General features: G+C 40.5%; 2 protein-coding genes across 2 annotated transcripts; both read right to left on the reverse strand.

Moving 5' to 3' along the window:
* Positions 1 to 9,446: 9,446 nt before the first annotated feature.
* On the reverse strand, positions 9,447 to 10,573 carry LOC148276150 (uncharacterized). Its single transcript, XM_088234688.1, has 2 exons — positions 9,929 to 10,573; positions 9,447 to 9,557 (listed from the first exon to the last, which is right to left on the reverse strand). Exons 1-2 carry the CDS (start codon positions 10,571 to 10,573, stop codon positions 9,447 to 9,449), a joined length of 756 nt encoding a protein of 251 aa, XP_088090814.1.
* A 31-nt stretch (positions 10,574 to 10,604) lies between these two features.
* Positions 10,605 to 15,135, reverse strand: LOC148276151 (uncharacterized). Its single transcript, XM_088234689.1, has 3 exons — positions 15,055 to 15,135; positions 12,854 to 14,990; positions 10,605 to 12,172 (listed from the first exon to the last, which is right to left on the reverse strand). The coding sequence occupies exons 1-3, from the start codon at positions 15,133 to 15,135 to the stop codon at positions 10,605 to 10,607; spliced, it is 3,786 nt and encodes a 1,261-aa protein (XP_088090815.1).
* Between the last annotated feature and the right edge of the window lie 305 nt (positions 15,136 to 15,440).

Raw genomic sequence — 15,440 nt, forward strand, 5'->3', positions numbered from 1 at the left:
CCGAGAAAGACGTGGCACGATCAATTCCATCAACTACTTGAAGATGCACACGTCAAGATTAGGAATAATCGGCGTGCATGCATGGGAAGATGTATAAATGTAGAGAAAGCGTGGTATGTATGCAAAGGCAGAGTGATATGGCGTATGATCCTCTCTGCCTACCCCTACGGCGAAACGGTGTGATGGTTTGTTTTATAATATGAACATGCTTGGTTTAATTGTTTTTTAAAAAAAACATTTCTTTTTACCCAAGATTTAGAAACAAAAATTAAACCTAAAAACACATTCCGCGGAAGTTAAAAAAAAATTAAAAATTATTGTAAAAATAAAATTAAAAAACAAAATATTTTAAAGGATTAATATAACAAGAAAATTAAAAAGTTACTGTTTCACATAATAATCATAAAAAAGGTTTAATTACCATTCACCATCTTTAAAAAAGTTTAAAAGGTTTGTTCTATACCCTACATTAAATATATATGTGATACGTGGGAATAACCATTGCCGAGTCCATGGAGTCTGTTTAATACGGCATTACAAGTATACACTGTCCGTAAATTGTTGATACAAAATGGTGGCGTGGCATCTTTCTAGTCATTCTTCCAGGCACCCTAAAGTTGATGAAAAATAACAGTTCTGGGCAAACTCAAATTGAATTTACAATTTTAAATAAATTTTCTAGTTGATTGATTGATTTGGTGTTTATTTTGTAGAATTCCATATTTAGACTTATAATTAGAAATCAAACACTGATTTGAGTCCACTGAACACTTTATTTTATTTTTACAAACATAAAAACCAAAATTTCGTATCAATTGTTTCGCTTTGTTAGGGCATTTTCAAACGAGTGTGAAGATTAGATGGATTAAATGTCCATATACATATAGTTGTATAATTGAAGGTACTTAAGTAAAAAATAATTTAAAAAATCTTTTGAACTATAGCACGTACATTAATCATAATTGAGGGAAAAAGGCAAGGCTAAGTGTTTAATAGGTAATGGGGAATTTAGGTATTTATATTTGAATTTCAGAAAAATTTATAACAAAGTAAGTATTTATCTTATATACTCTAAGGTATTTATTGACATACATGTATGTATTGTGAGATAATTAATGAAATTAATGAAAAGTTCATGACTAACTCTTAATTTAAAATTGATGTATCTAATGCATGTTAACTTTATTTTTTATTGCGCTATTTTCAGGGGAAAAAAGAGCGTTTTTAAATAGCTAAATTGTATGATTTCCTTACTTTTTATGAGACTACAGCCTCAAACCAACTAGTTAGCAGTGGCGAATGGTGATTTTATTTACAGGTAAGCTATAAAAAAAAAAAACATATATTTGTACATATATAGAATGTACATAATATAATAATATAATTTGATATTTTTCTGTGGTTCTGTGTGATACAACAACTCTCATCCATGAAATCAACTCAAATGACGTAACCTCGTGATATATTATATTATTTTATATAGACATAGTATCCATTACTTTAATATATAACTCATTGAAAAATAAATTTAAAAATAGCACTATGAATTAGTCGATATTAAGGATTCAATTGAAATGTCAACTGGCCGAATTGTTCTAGAAATTAATAGTGTTAAAAACGGCCGCGTCGAGCGCCATATGTCCTGCAATATGAAGCATGAAAGTAATTATGTCAAAAGTATCATCTCAAAGAAAAATAGCCCTTAAAAAATAATGTTTGAAATACTGTTTTCCAAATCAAGAATCTTCAAATAATTTGTGTAATCTGCAAGTTTAATCTAGGAGAAAAAACCCGCACTCGGGTTAAGACATTCAAAATATAGTATACTTTTAAAAAATAAGCTGGAATAATCAGCTAGTTTCTTGGCTCACCGCAGTCGCTGGGCGCGTTTTATTAATATTAATATTTATATTAGGATAAAAATAAAAAACAATGGAAATGATTTGAAAGAAATAGTAATTATTTATTTGTTTTTCTGTAAATAAAGTTACAGTAAAACATTATTATGGTCAGTCAAATATAATGGTAAGCTGCGCATAATCGCTTCTAAACACGGTTCGCCCCTGCTAGTTAGGTCACGAGCTGTGTAAATTATGACCCAGTCATAAACCGAACATGGGATCATTCGATGGTCTGATCTGAAAATCTTTTACCACAATGTTAACAATATTTTTTTTCAAAATGTAAAAAATATGAGTTAAGTTTTAATTATTTTATTTCGTCTGTCTTTGTTATCATGTCAATAAAATCTCTGTGGTGATAAGTTTAGTGTAGATTATAGCAAAAACATAACACAGTTTATGCTGTGGTCTTTGGACTGAGCTTAAATAAACAAATATTAAAGCTTCTATTACGGAATGTTGCGATGAATTTATTCTAGTTATCATTTAATTATATTCGTGTATACTAAATATATATGCCCAGTGCAACCTACGAGGACGATAGAAGAAAAAAAGGCTTATTATTATATAACAAAAGTACAAGAACATTGATATAATCTTTGGATATAATCTCAGAGTAATAATAAAAATAATACATTTTACTACAGTAAAATGGCTAAATAGTACATAGCCAATTCTACCATATAGAACAAAAACATTTTTTATTTGAAAATAAAAATGTGGATATAACTTACATTATACGAGTTTGTATAATATATTAATATTAAAAGACAAAAACTTCTTAAATATTTAAACTAAAGTACGAATAAAAATTGTATAAAAATAATCAACACGTAATGAAAGAAATAAAAATGGAACAAAAATAAAATAACAAAAGGAACTTTTTTTATTTTTATTTTATTTAACTTTTTGTACATAATGTTATTTATACATTGGCGGGTTTATTGTCAAATGGCAATTCTTCCAACCAACCAATAAAGCAGTATTAACCTATTACAACAGAGATGAAGAACATTTAAGAGAAGGTAATATGGAAGTCTAGACATCTACAGGGCTTATGACCTGTCAATGGCTGGTTTAAGTGGCCACTTGTAAAAATAACATTTTCAGGCGTTGCCTTGTATGCTGGTGAAATAATTCAATTAGATGAATCTCACTCGCATAAATAAAGGATTCAGCTCTTCAACTTCACAAACATCAACAGATGAAAGAATTGAAGGAATATAGATGTTCAAATATAGGCAGAATGGTGATTGTTACACAGTGTGTAAAGTGGTCACTTAAACCAGCCATTGACAGGTCATAAGCCCTGTAGATGCCTAGACTTCCATATAACTTCCCTTAAACGTTCTTCATCTCTGTTGTAATATGTTAATATAAACAGCTCCCCAGGGAGTTGAATCTAGTTCTTGTCTACAAAAATTTGGACAAACTCAAAATATTGTTAATAAAGTAGTAGTTATATTTTTATAATTCAAGTTACAAAACATATTCAATAGAAAATAAAGATTATAAAGCTAAAGAAATACAAAAATAGAAATGATCTATCTGTTTATAAATTACCTTAAATTAATACTATAACTATTTATGAATTTTAGCTTTGAAAAGTTAGAACGAAGAGGTTAACCATGAACTGATAAGCGTTGAAAATTTTCACGCAGGTATATAGGAGCGTTAGGACTATGAAGTACATTGAACAGAAGTGAGAGGGAGTGATAGTCTCTTCAGCCCAACAGGAAATTGGATACAAAAAATGTTTTCTTGCGCTCGGCAAAAATTAGAGCATTCAATTTTACTGCAAAGTTTCTTGAAAATGCACAAAAAAAATAAATATATTTTAATAAAAAAGATCTACTTTGAATGACATCACTAGTTCATATGAATCAACCCAAGACAGGCGCCGTAGCGCAGTTGATAAGACGGCCATCTGTGAAACTGGCGTCGCAGGTTCGATTTCCGCCAGTTGCTAGAGAAAAATCTAAGTAATATTTTTTTCTCAATTGGTCTGGGTGTTGTGGTGTAATTTTCATTACCCCCTTCCATATCCCCCCACATACCATCTGCTTACAAGCCTCTAAATAGAGGCTTAGCGAGTCATTCCTTTAAAAAATAAATAAAAACAGATAACTATTTTTTTGTTTGGTTTACAATTCTGTTTTTTTTTCTGACATTGTCTAGCAAATGCCTCCTCGATACTCTGCGAAAAAGATAACTGCATATCAGACCTTTTGTTAGAGTAGATCGACGTTTTATTGTCCCGTTTTCCGCACCTCAAAACTGAACCGATTTTGTTATTTTTTTAGACAGAGTATCAGAATAAAATTACAGAATGAAATAGTTCAGAGGGTTAAAAGTCAGAACTGCGTACATTTGAATCGTATAATATGTATGATGAACAAACAGGATGTAAATATATCAAGAATACTGTACTATTTGCTATGAAAACCTATTTAAGATCTTTCTACCTACTAAAGACTGTTGTATAATAATATTTGCAAAGATAAGACGTCACATGTTATTTATAAAGGTGGAATATAAATATGCAAACCTTCGTACAATCAAGATTCAAACAATTAAACTTTTATTATTTATATCACTACAGAGATGGGTAGAATTTTTGTTTCAAGATTATGGATATTCGAGCGTTTACAGGGCTTATGACCTGTCATAGGTTGGGTTCAAGTGGCCACTTTTATGTAGAATTCTACAACATTCCCCATTCCGCTTATTAGCGAATATCCATATCGGTGACATTTTTGGTTTTTGTATATATGTCATGAAACAAGGAAAGCTTTCGCTAGCGCGTTTGGAGCGCCATCTATGTATTTGATATTGAGGTTAAGTATTAAAGCAAATTACTTTATTTATGTAGCTAAGACTCATCTGAGTCATCTGCAGGCGATTACTAGTAATTAATTTAACTCGGATAGAGTCTTAGCTACATAAATAAAGTAATTTGCTTTAATACTTAACCTCAATATCAAATACATAGATGGCGCTCCAAACGCGCTAGCGAAAGCTTTCCTTGTTTCATGACATATATACAAAAACCAAAAATGTCACCGATATGGATATTCGCTAATAAGCGGAATGGGGAATGTTGTAGAATTCTACATAAAAGTGGCCACTTGAACCCATCCTATGACAGGTCATAAGCCCTGTAAACGCTCGAATATCCATAATCTTGAAACAAAAATTCTACCCATCTCTGTAGTGATATAAATAATAATATACCTACTCCCCCTTGGGATAAAACCCAGAATTGTGTGTGTATAAATATGTAAATATATACCAAAAATAATATTGTGTAATTAAACTTTTTTTTTTCAGTGAAAAAAATATTTGAGTGCTTATTTATTCAAATCTTAACAACAAAAACATGATAAAATAACTGTTTTGTATTGAAAATTTTTTTTTTAAAGATTTGTATAATTATATATTGAACTAGCATACCCGACATCCGTTGTCCTGCCCAAACGTTGACTTGCCTGCTATTAGCTTGGGAAAAGACTTTTCATTAATAAGTAGGTACCATAGGATCTCGTTTATGATTGAATTCCAAAACCAAACATTATTAATATTCAAATATTGAATTTAAGTAGGTACCTAGGTACACGTTTTTGGTTTTATTCCAAACCATAAAATAATTCATTTTTAAATATACTTGTATAATTATTTTTGCAAATGTCAAACTCAGATCTTCTCACCAACAGGGGTGCACTTTATTCATGAATGCGATTTTCAAGAATGTATTGAATATCAATTAATAATATTTTAGTATTACCAAAAATCCAGTAAAAATAAATAAATGGGAAGAAATTAAAAGGAATGTAAGGTAATAATCTAATTGGGGACCACAAGCGAATGTTGTTTGTTAACATTAAAAAAAAACTTTTTTTATTAAACATCCATCCATTTTTTTCCTATGTGCATTCTCGTTGAATGCAACCCAGGTAGGTCGATGAAAAAAAGTCTTATGCTTTCAACTTTTTTTTACAGATTCGATTGAAAATTTGAATATTTACGAACACGCGCAGATCAAAGATCTACATTTCGCTAAAAACCGCACGTAAATCGGTTAAGCCGTTTAGGAAGAGTTCAGTGACATCACACGTATAGAAGAATTATATAGGTATGTAAAGATAAGACGCGTAAGCAAAGGAGGTGGTCCATTTCGTGGATCCTGTCGGTAGTATTTTCCTACCACTAGGTGATCTCGTTATGATGAAGGAGAAGCAACTTCGAACATAGCAAGACTATTGGATTGCCTCCTCCCAAGTCAAGGGTAAACATTTTTTACATCTTAAGCCAAATGTTACGGAAAACCCTTGGTTCTCCAAAGTGACTCGGAACAAATTCGAGACAATCTCTTTTTAGAACGCGCATTGGTCACTGCCGCGATGGTTCTCACTTGTTCAATAGCTCAATCACAATTAAGTATTGACGTGCTAATAAGCGACGTGATAACAATTTCTCACCGTGGTTGTTTATCGTTTTGGAATATTCGTCAACACCTAATATTAAATGTCAAAATATTAACATTTCGCGACGTATAATCCTGCTGCGCAATCACACATTTCAATTTCACTGGTGTAAATATGGAAAATATTCAAAAACTGCTATTTTTATTTATTTATTTATTATTTATCACGCTATTCATTGCATTTAACCGGCGGTTGGCGAGCTAAATGTCAAGAAAAGCAGTCGCCATAGTAATTGTAATTTAATTTTCACTTTTTTGTATCAGATACTCCTTACTATTTTGCAAATGCAATATTTTGTGTCATTTTTTTTTTCAAGAATTAACGGTACAAGTACCTTTTACATTACATACATACATTAGTATTTACAGTGGAGTATAAACAGTAACAACTTTTTCAATGCTTACTTAGAAAGAACATAATTAAAATATTGATTCCACACTAAAATGTTTTAGTGTGGAATCAATATTTATATAAAAAGTAATTGTTTATAAGCTGGAAATTTCAATAAAAATATGTCACCTAAATCCGAATGTTTATTAGCCAGCGCATGTAGACGCTTCAGTACTGAATTGCTAGAATATATTGAGATATGATTGTTGCAGTGATAAAGTTGAACTAGCCTAGTCACTCTAACTGGTACTTTAAAACCAATGAGGGCCAAAATTTCAGGGCTGTCCAATACTGAATTAACGATTTTTTTTATTTTTTATTTGAAAATTTATTTATAAACCCTTACGGATTATAACATTCATTTTACATAAAATAATATATACATTTTTCATTTATACTCTGTTGTTCAAAATAATATTTTTTACATCTTTTGTAAAGTTTGTCTCAGTCTTTTGTTTAGTTTTGTCTGGTAGTTTATTTCAGTCCCTGGTTCATTAGTCTTCTTTAAATAGAACTAATAAATCATTAATAGTTCTCCTGTCCCTTAATTTAATCAAATTTAATATATATATAATAAATAATTTTGTAAAGTAAACGCCGATTTTTCGCCAGTGAACTGTATAAATTTATGAGGAAAACAAAAAACAAACCGACACTAGCGTTGACTTAGAGATTACCCACGCGTTGACTTATGTCTGCGATTACTTAAGCATGTTCATTATTTAAATTTATTTCAACAGAGAGGGAAAACATTTTTGAGAAGGGAATATGGACGTCTAGGCATGTACAGGGCTTATGACCTATCATTGGCTGGTTTAAGTGACCACTTTACACAGTGTGTAACATTCACCATTCTGCCGATGTTTGAACATCCACATTTTCTCAACTCTTTCATCTGTTGTCATTATTGTTCATTGTCATCGCTTAAATGCTTGGCATGTTTTTAAGCACGTCGATAGTTATTTGATTGAGCTACAGAATCCATGTTCGGAGTTCTGCCATGTGCGAATGTCAGCTTGAGAAAGAAGATACAAACCACTTTTTTTTGGATGCTCAATAAATGACTGTTAATTTAATTCCTTTCAGACCTCTTCAATATTAATATTCCACTTCCTACCAATAGCATACTTATCCAATTCTCACTTTTGCAGATAATGTAATATTAGATACTTACTCGTACATACTAACTTGTGTGTATAAATTACTAGCGTAAAAATGTGTAATGTAAATGAATGACTCTAACGCAAATCCTAAAAAAAAAAAAAAAAAACAAAACATGTCACTGAACAATAACGCAGTGAAAAAAGCCAAAAAAAAAAGAAAAATGTATTGTATTGATCATAGAATTAAGAGACTAATCTTAATTCTATGGTATTAATCGAAAAACTTTCCAACAATAATTATCTACACAGTTTTGCCATTTCAATGGTAGTTGATTGATATCTTTGCTGTTAAATACTGTCGAAAAATTCCATGAAGATATTTTTCACCGACCCTTCAAAATGATTTTTTTTAAACATATTACAACAAAGATGAGGAACATTTTAGAGGAGGTAATACAGAAGTCTAGGCATTTACAGGGCATATGACCTGTCATTGGCTGGTTCAGGTGACCACTTTACACACTGTATAACATTCACCATTCCGCCCATATTTTAACATCTTTATTCCCTCAATTCGTTTATCTGTTGATGTTTTTTTTTAATTTTTTTATTTTATTGACATAAACGGCAAATCTGCCTTTTACAAATATTTGTAATATTAACATATTTGGCTAAATATTTATATTCTTTTCAAAAACATGAATATTAAAAACAAGATTCAAAAAAATTTCAAAAATCACACCAAAAATTACACAAGATTTATATTTTTTAAAAAAACCTAATAATTATACAGCATATTCAATAGAAAGTTTAAATAATAAAACATTCTACAGTAAAACAAAAAGAAAATCATAAGTACTGTTTCACACAGCTAGGCAAAGTGAACAAAAAATTGTATATGAAATGCATGAATAAATGAATATAATTACCATTCACCATCTTTGAAAAAGTTCAAAAGGTTTGTTCTATAGGAACAATACCCTACACTAAATATATCAGATACGTGGGAATAACTATTGCCGAGTTCATGAAGTCTATTTAATGATTATTATTATTATTATCTAAGCATTACAAGTATACACTGTCTATACACGACACCTCGCCGTGCATACAGTTGAACTGTAGATAGGAGGTGGCTTGGAGCTGCTATTTGACCGGCTATCGGGTGATAGCTTTCTTCAGGCTTCAGTTTTCTTCTTCAGAAGGGCAGGCGGCGACATCAGAGGCGGAGAGGGCGTAGATATAATAAAAACGCAGTCTTGGTTATACACTATACACACTTTATTCAATAAAAATACAGAGGTTCTATCAAGTAATTTGTACCGTGCCGCAGTCGGGCACGGTACGAGACAGCATACATAAGCCGCAAGGGAGAACGAGAAGGGGTCGGACTTTCCCGGCTTACGCCGTAGCACGCTCTCCTATTGGCTGGACAATTTCAGATATTGTTTTTACACGTATGCTTATAAGATAAAATAACTCCCTCGAGATGAGTTTTACATGTAAAGGGAGTATGTAGGCCTCTTCCCCGTATCTTATTTAATGTAGAAATGATACAGGGAAAGGTCCTACATACTGAGAAAAAGGGTGACATGAGTTTTAGAGGATTTGACAGGGTCTGATTCCCCGCAATCTGATACAAATATGTGGCTAGGGTCTCGATATCCTAACTTCTGCCCCTGCGAGTGACATAATTAACCGTCTTTATTTCAGGGGCAGCTAGTTAGATTACAAATCGAGACTCCTAGCCGAAAATAAACATAAAAACATGATATACAAATATTAACCTAAAAACACTGGCACCGCACACTCTCGTCCGAGCGCCATTCGTCGCCCTAGCGGCCACTCGGGAAGCTTCAGTCGTGGCCGGGGGTTCGACCGTCTCTCCGCGGTCATTCCGTCCATTTTCCCCGTGCAGCTACCATCTCCGCCTGGGCGCCCGCAAAAGGGCCGCTCGGCTTGGTGTCGGTGCCTAACGTTTGGCGCTCGTTCGCCGCGTCACAGGCCGTGTTGTACGTTGTATTATCGCACGCGCGGCGATGTCCGATACACTCCCCCCGGTGTCGCGCAGTCGGCACCTGCTGGTCCCGCATCGGGCCTCGCCGCCGCGTGGCGCTGTCTTCCGGGCGCTGTCATCAGTGGGGCGTAGCAGGACCGCGATCTTGACCGTGGGTCTTGTGTACTCGCCCGTGGAGGTCCGCACCCTGACGGCTCGCACCTGGCCGTCCTTCCCGGGCATGGTTCCCGTGACGACTCCCCGTGGCCATTGGTTCCGTGGCATCGCGGGATCGGTGATCACTACCACGTCTCCAACTTGCAGGGGAGTGGCCGCGATGCGCCATTTCTGACGTCCGCCCAGGCCTGGCAGGTACTCGCGCATCCATCGGCGCCAGAAAGCATCCGCCATCTTCTGGGCTATGCGCCATTGTTTGCGCAAACACACGTTCTCCGGCGCTTCGCTGTAATCCGCGAGGCAAGGCATGCCCCCGGATGACCCAATTAAAAAGTGATTCGGAGTTAAAGGAGCTCCGTCACGAGGGTCTACTGTCACGTGCGTCAGCGGACGGCTGTTGACCGAGAATTCAGCCTCGGCTAGCGCCGTCCGTAACGTCTCTTCTCTAGGCGCTTGCTCTCTCAGTATAGCAAACAGCGCCCTCTTAATGGAACGAACTAATCGTTCCCATGCCCCTCCCATGTGCGGGGATGAAGGAGGGATAAACTTCCACTCAATCTTCATAGCTCATTTCATCTAGCACTTTCTTGTCCTCGGCTACGTCTCGGAAGGCAGCGGCCATCTCTTTATCGGCCCCGCGAAAATTTGTCCCGTTGTCAGAGTACAAGACAGACGGGTGTCCTCTTCTGGCGGCCATCCGCCGGATGGCTTGGATCGTCGAGTCGGTGCTCAGTGACGTCACCAACTCAATGTGTACGGCCCTGGTTGTGAGACACGTAAACAAGGCCCCGTACCTCTTCTCTTTGCGCCGTCCCATGGTCACGTGTAGCGGTCCAAACAGATCCACTCCGCAATGCGTGAAGGCGCGCATGTGATGTGCCAATCTCGCCGGCGGAAGACGTCCCATCAAAGGCGGTTGCGGTCGCGCACGATCGTTCTTACACTTCTGGCAGTTAGCTACAATCCATCGAAGCTTTGTGCGTATTCTCATCACGTAGAAATCTTGACGCACATCTGCCATAGTCCTCTCAGTGCTTCCGTGATAGCACATCTCATGCCGGTGTCTCAGCATCAGTTGTACGTACAGCTGCGCGGCGTCTAATATTATCGGGAATCCAATATTTTCCCGTACGCCGCTGGCCGCGTATAACCGCGTTCCCATCCTCACCAGTCCGGTGTCGTCTAGCCGGGGCGTGAGGGCATGCAGGCGGCTGCCTCTGGGTAGCGACTCCCCCCGCTTTAGGGCTGTTATGTCGCTGCCAAAGGCGTCGTTTTGCGTTCGCCTGATCCACAATCGCTCAGCGGCTATACACTCCTTTGCGGTTAGGTATTTTCCCACGCATTCTGGGGCGGCACGGCGGCATCGATTCACAAACCGCAGGCACCATGCCGTGGCACGTATAAGCCGTCTCCACGAGCTAAACCGTGCGGCGTCTGGCAGCGCCGCTTGTAACGCGGTGACTATGCGTTCGGCGCGCTTTGCTTCCATGACGGCGATGTCGGGCTGCAGGCCGCGTCCCTTGTGATGCGGCCATTCGCCCTCCTCCCCAGTCAGGAAGGCCGGTCCCCCGAACCAGGCTCCCTGAGGTGTAAGATCAGGCGCGTTGAGGTCCCTGGTGGCAGCATCCGCGGGATTCATCTTAGTCGGAACCCACCGCCACTCTTTCGGGTGAGATAACTCATCTATCTCCCCGAGGCGATGGGCCACGAACGGCGAGAACGCACGGCTGTCGTTTCGTACCCAGCACAGTACTGTCGCCGAGTCCGTCCAATAGACTGTCCTCCCCATAGTGACGTCACTCTCCCGCTTGATGGTGTCTGCCAGTCTCACGGCCATTAGCGCCGCTTGCAGCTCCAGTCGAGGTATTGATAGAGCTCGCAAGGGGCTAACTTTAACTTTACTGCCCACGAACCGTACATGTCTATTACGGTCCGTCTTTTCCACAAAATACGCTACTGCGCACCCCGCCAGTTCGGAGGCATCGCAGAATACGTGTAGTTCCACCCGACTGGTGCGATTTTCTATACACCGCCGGGGTATAGAGCTCTCTGTGCGCTCCACACAGGCTCTCCATTCGGCCCATTTTTCTTGATGGGTCGGCAGGATGACGTCATCCCATCCTATTCCCGATCGCCATACTGCTTGTAATAATATTTTCGGGCGTACCGTAACACACCCTAGAAAACCGAGCGGATCGAATATGCTCATTACCGCGCTCAGTAATTGTCTTTTAGTGGGCCACTCATGTGCGCTTAACGCTATTGTCTTATTAAATTGAAACACAAATCGATCACTGACTGGGTCCCATTTAACACCGAGTACTCGCTCCAAGTACTCACTACCGTTCACTATTATCTCGCGAGCGTCCGTGGCGCGCAAATTATCCGCGGTGGTACGTAGCACTTCACCGTCATTTGAGGACCAATTCGTCAATTGGAATCCTCCCCGTCTTAATATTTCACTTGTTTGATCTCTTAACTGAATAGCTTGTTCCGTAGTATCCACCGCGGCAAGATAATCGTCCATATAAAAATTGTTTTCCACTGCGCGCGCCGCCTCCGGAAATTCACTCGCGTTTACACAGGCTAACTTATTTTTCACATATTGCGCACTTGTCGGTGAGCACGCGGCGCCAAAGGTCATCGAGGTCATCACCATTGTTTTAATCTCGGCGTCGGGTCGCTCCCTCCACAAAAACATCTGAGCTCCTTGATCGGCGGGGCGGATTTTTATCCGTAGAAACATATCTTTTATGTCCGCCGCAAGCGCTATGCGGCCTTCTCTGAAGCGTAATATGTTACCCCATAGCGAGGTCAGCATGTCAGGGCCGGTGAGTAGTTTGTCGTTCAACGAAACTCCACGGCATCGGCTGGCCGCGTCGAAGACGACTCGCAGCTTTCCCGGCTTGTTCACATTTACTACGCCGAAATGGGCTAAGTACCACTTCCGCGGGAAACGAGCGATCTCTATCGGCGTAACTTCCCGGGCGTAATCCTTCTCGATGTACTCCTTAATTTTCGCGCAATATGCCGCCTTGTAGCTCGGGTCCTTGGCCATCTTGTTCTCGACAGATTTCAGTCTGTTTACTGCGCACTGTCGATTGTCCGGTAACCATATGTTGTCTTCTTTCCATAGAAGACCCGTCTCCCACTGACCGGTTGGCGTTGGTCTGGTGGTTTTCTGTAGAATTTCCATAGCGCGCGTGTCTGTGCTGTTAACACGTGGCCTAGGTTTGACGCCCATAGCGTCCACCGCGTAATTGAGGCGCATTAACTCGTCCATGCGATCCTCTACGCTAGCACTCGTCAGTGTGAGTGTTTTGCTGGCTTTGTTCTGCTTATGATTCACGCATCCGTGCGTGATCCATCCCAGCGACGTCAGAGAGCGTAAATATCTCCCTTTCTCGTTGACTTTCCTAGTCACGATTAAATGAGCGTTGTCCTGCCCAATTAATATTTTCGGTAGCACTTCTTTCATACCGTTTCCCTCCGGAATGCACTGGCGCGGGAGATTTAGACTCGTCATTGTGTTCCCGACGAGCGGGTATCCATTCCCACTTGGCCCACGAATAGTCACTGTGACGCGTCGCGACGCCTTATCCTCGGAACACATATCACTCGCACCATGAATCGTTATCCCGCGCACTCGTCCGGGCGCACCGACACTGTCCGCCAGTTCGGAGTCTATTAAAGTCACATTGGAGCCCTCGTCTAACAGGGCGTAAACGTCGGCACCGTCATTGGGGCCGGTCACGTTCACTTTTATCACTTTGAGCAATACCGGTTGAACTTTTTCGCAGGTGCTCATCACTACATTATCGCGGCCTTCTCGTCGCTGTCCATGTAGTGTCCTATGATGCGTATAGCGACACTCTTCTATACCGCACTTCTTAGCCGCCGGGCATTTACCGGCTAAATGTTTATGCCTCAGACACGAGAAACATAAACCCTTTTCGCGAACAATTTCCCATCGGCCCGCTACCGATTTCGCTAAAAACTCGCGACACTTTTCACTTTTGTGCGGGCGATTGCACACTCCGCACTCGTCCCTTGTCTCGGTTGGCGCGGACACTGTATACACATTGTTCTTTGTTTTCTTTTTGGGAAAAAACGACCCCGCGTCCATTCCACCGGCGCTCATTGACGTCTGAGCGATCTCGCTAAGCCAGCAAGAAAATTCCTTCACGGTGGCGCGTTCGTCTCTGTCCCTCGGTAAGGTGTACCACCACAGAGCCCGCATCGCTAGCGGGATCTTGGCCACCATCTCGTTCAGTAGCTGCGGTGATGATAGGCAGCTCGAGTTCCTTGTCCGCTCCCTCTCCTCCCTCAGGGCCACGGATAACTCAACTATCCCGGTTGAGTTGGGGCTCTCCACTATGGCGGGTAGGCGGCGCGCTTTCTCCAGCATGTGCGCCGTCACAATCTCCTCGTGGCCGAACTGCAGTTCCAGGGTTTCCATGATGAGGTCCGTATTCTGAGGATCCACCATCAGGGAGGAAACCGCCTCCTTGGCGGCCCCTTTCAGCGCACGTTGTAGTCGGAGCAGGTTTTCCGGCGTCGTCAGCCGGCAGACTTCCGTAGACCTCGTATATTGGGCCTTGAAGGCAGGCCATTCCAGTGGGTCTCCTTCGAAGGCGGGCAATTCCTTTGCCGTAGATTGGCGCGCCAACAGCGCCTCCATTTTTCCATCGTCGCCATCGTGTGATCGTGGGCTCCCCGTTGATCCTCCACGTAGCGCGGTGGCCATCTCGGTGATCGCCGCAGCCATCTGCGCGATCGGGTCCGAAGAGCGGCGTACCCAGTCTCCGGTTTGTCTCTCTGCCACCCCAGCTCGTCCGCTGGGGCCCGCATCTGCCCTAGGAGATTCCATTGGGGGTCCAGGTGCGGTCGGTGTCTTCTCAGAGCGCCTCAGGGCGGCGCGCAGTTTCGCAACTTCAGCCTGCAGAAGTTCGACGGTGTCCTCCTCGGAAACTCTCCTGTGACGACGCCTCGGTACCCGTCACCGTGGATACGACGTCGGCAGGGGGGGTGACATCAGAGGTTTTCTCGGCGGAGCCTTTTCCAGAGCGAAGTGAAGGCGTCATCTTCCACTGGGATGTGGCGTCCGTATAGCAGCTCCGATCCGGCTCGAAGGACCACAACTATATACACGACACCTCGCCGTGCATACAGTTGAACTGTAGATAGGAGGTGGCTTGGAGCTGCTATTTGACCGGCTATCGGGTGATAGCTTTCTTCAGGCTTCAGTTTTCTTCTTCAGAAGGGCAGGCGGCGACATCAGAGGCGGAGAGGGCGTAGATATAATAAAAACGCAGTCTTGGTTATACACTATACACACTTTATTCAATAAAAATACAGAGGTTCTATCAAGTAATTTGTACCGTGCCGC

Source organism: Micrasema longulum, unplaced genomic scaffold (assembly GCF_059751315.1).
Source record: "Micrasema longulum isolate JH-2025_06_02 unplaced genomic scaffold, ASM5975131v1 h1tg001267l, whole genome shotgun sequence".
Taxonomy (NCBI): Eukaryota; Metazoa; Arthropoda; class Insecta; order Trichoptera; family Brachycentridae; genus Micrasema; species Micrasema longulum.

Coding starts and splice junctions, on each gene's coding strand:
- LOC148276150 (XM_088234688.1), bottom strand. CDS start 10,573: ATGGGAGGGGCATGGGAACGATTAGTTCGTTCCATTAAGAGGGCGCTG. Junction 9,558..9,928: donor TGCGCGACACCGGGGGGAGT/GTATCGGACATC, acceptor TGTCACTCGCAG/GGGCAGAAGTTAGGATATCG.
- LOC148276151 (XM_088234689.1), bottom strand. CDS start 15,135: ATGACGCCTTCACTTCGCTCTGGAAAAGGCTCCGCCGAGAAAACCTCT. Junction 14,991..15,054: donor CTGCCGACGTCGTATCCACG/GTGACGGGTACC, acceptor GAACTTCTGCAG/GCTGAAGTTGCGAAACTGCG. Junction 12,173..12,853: donor CATGCTGACCTCGCTATGGG/GTAACATATTAC, acceptor GATCGGGAATAG/GATGGGATGACGTCATCCTG.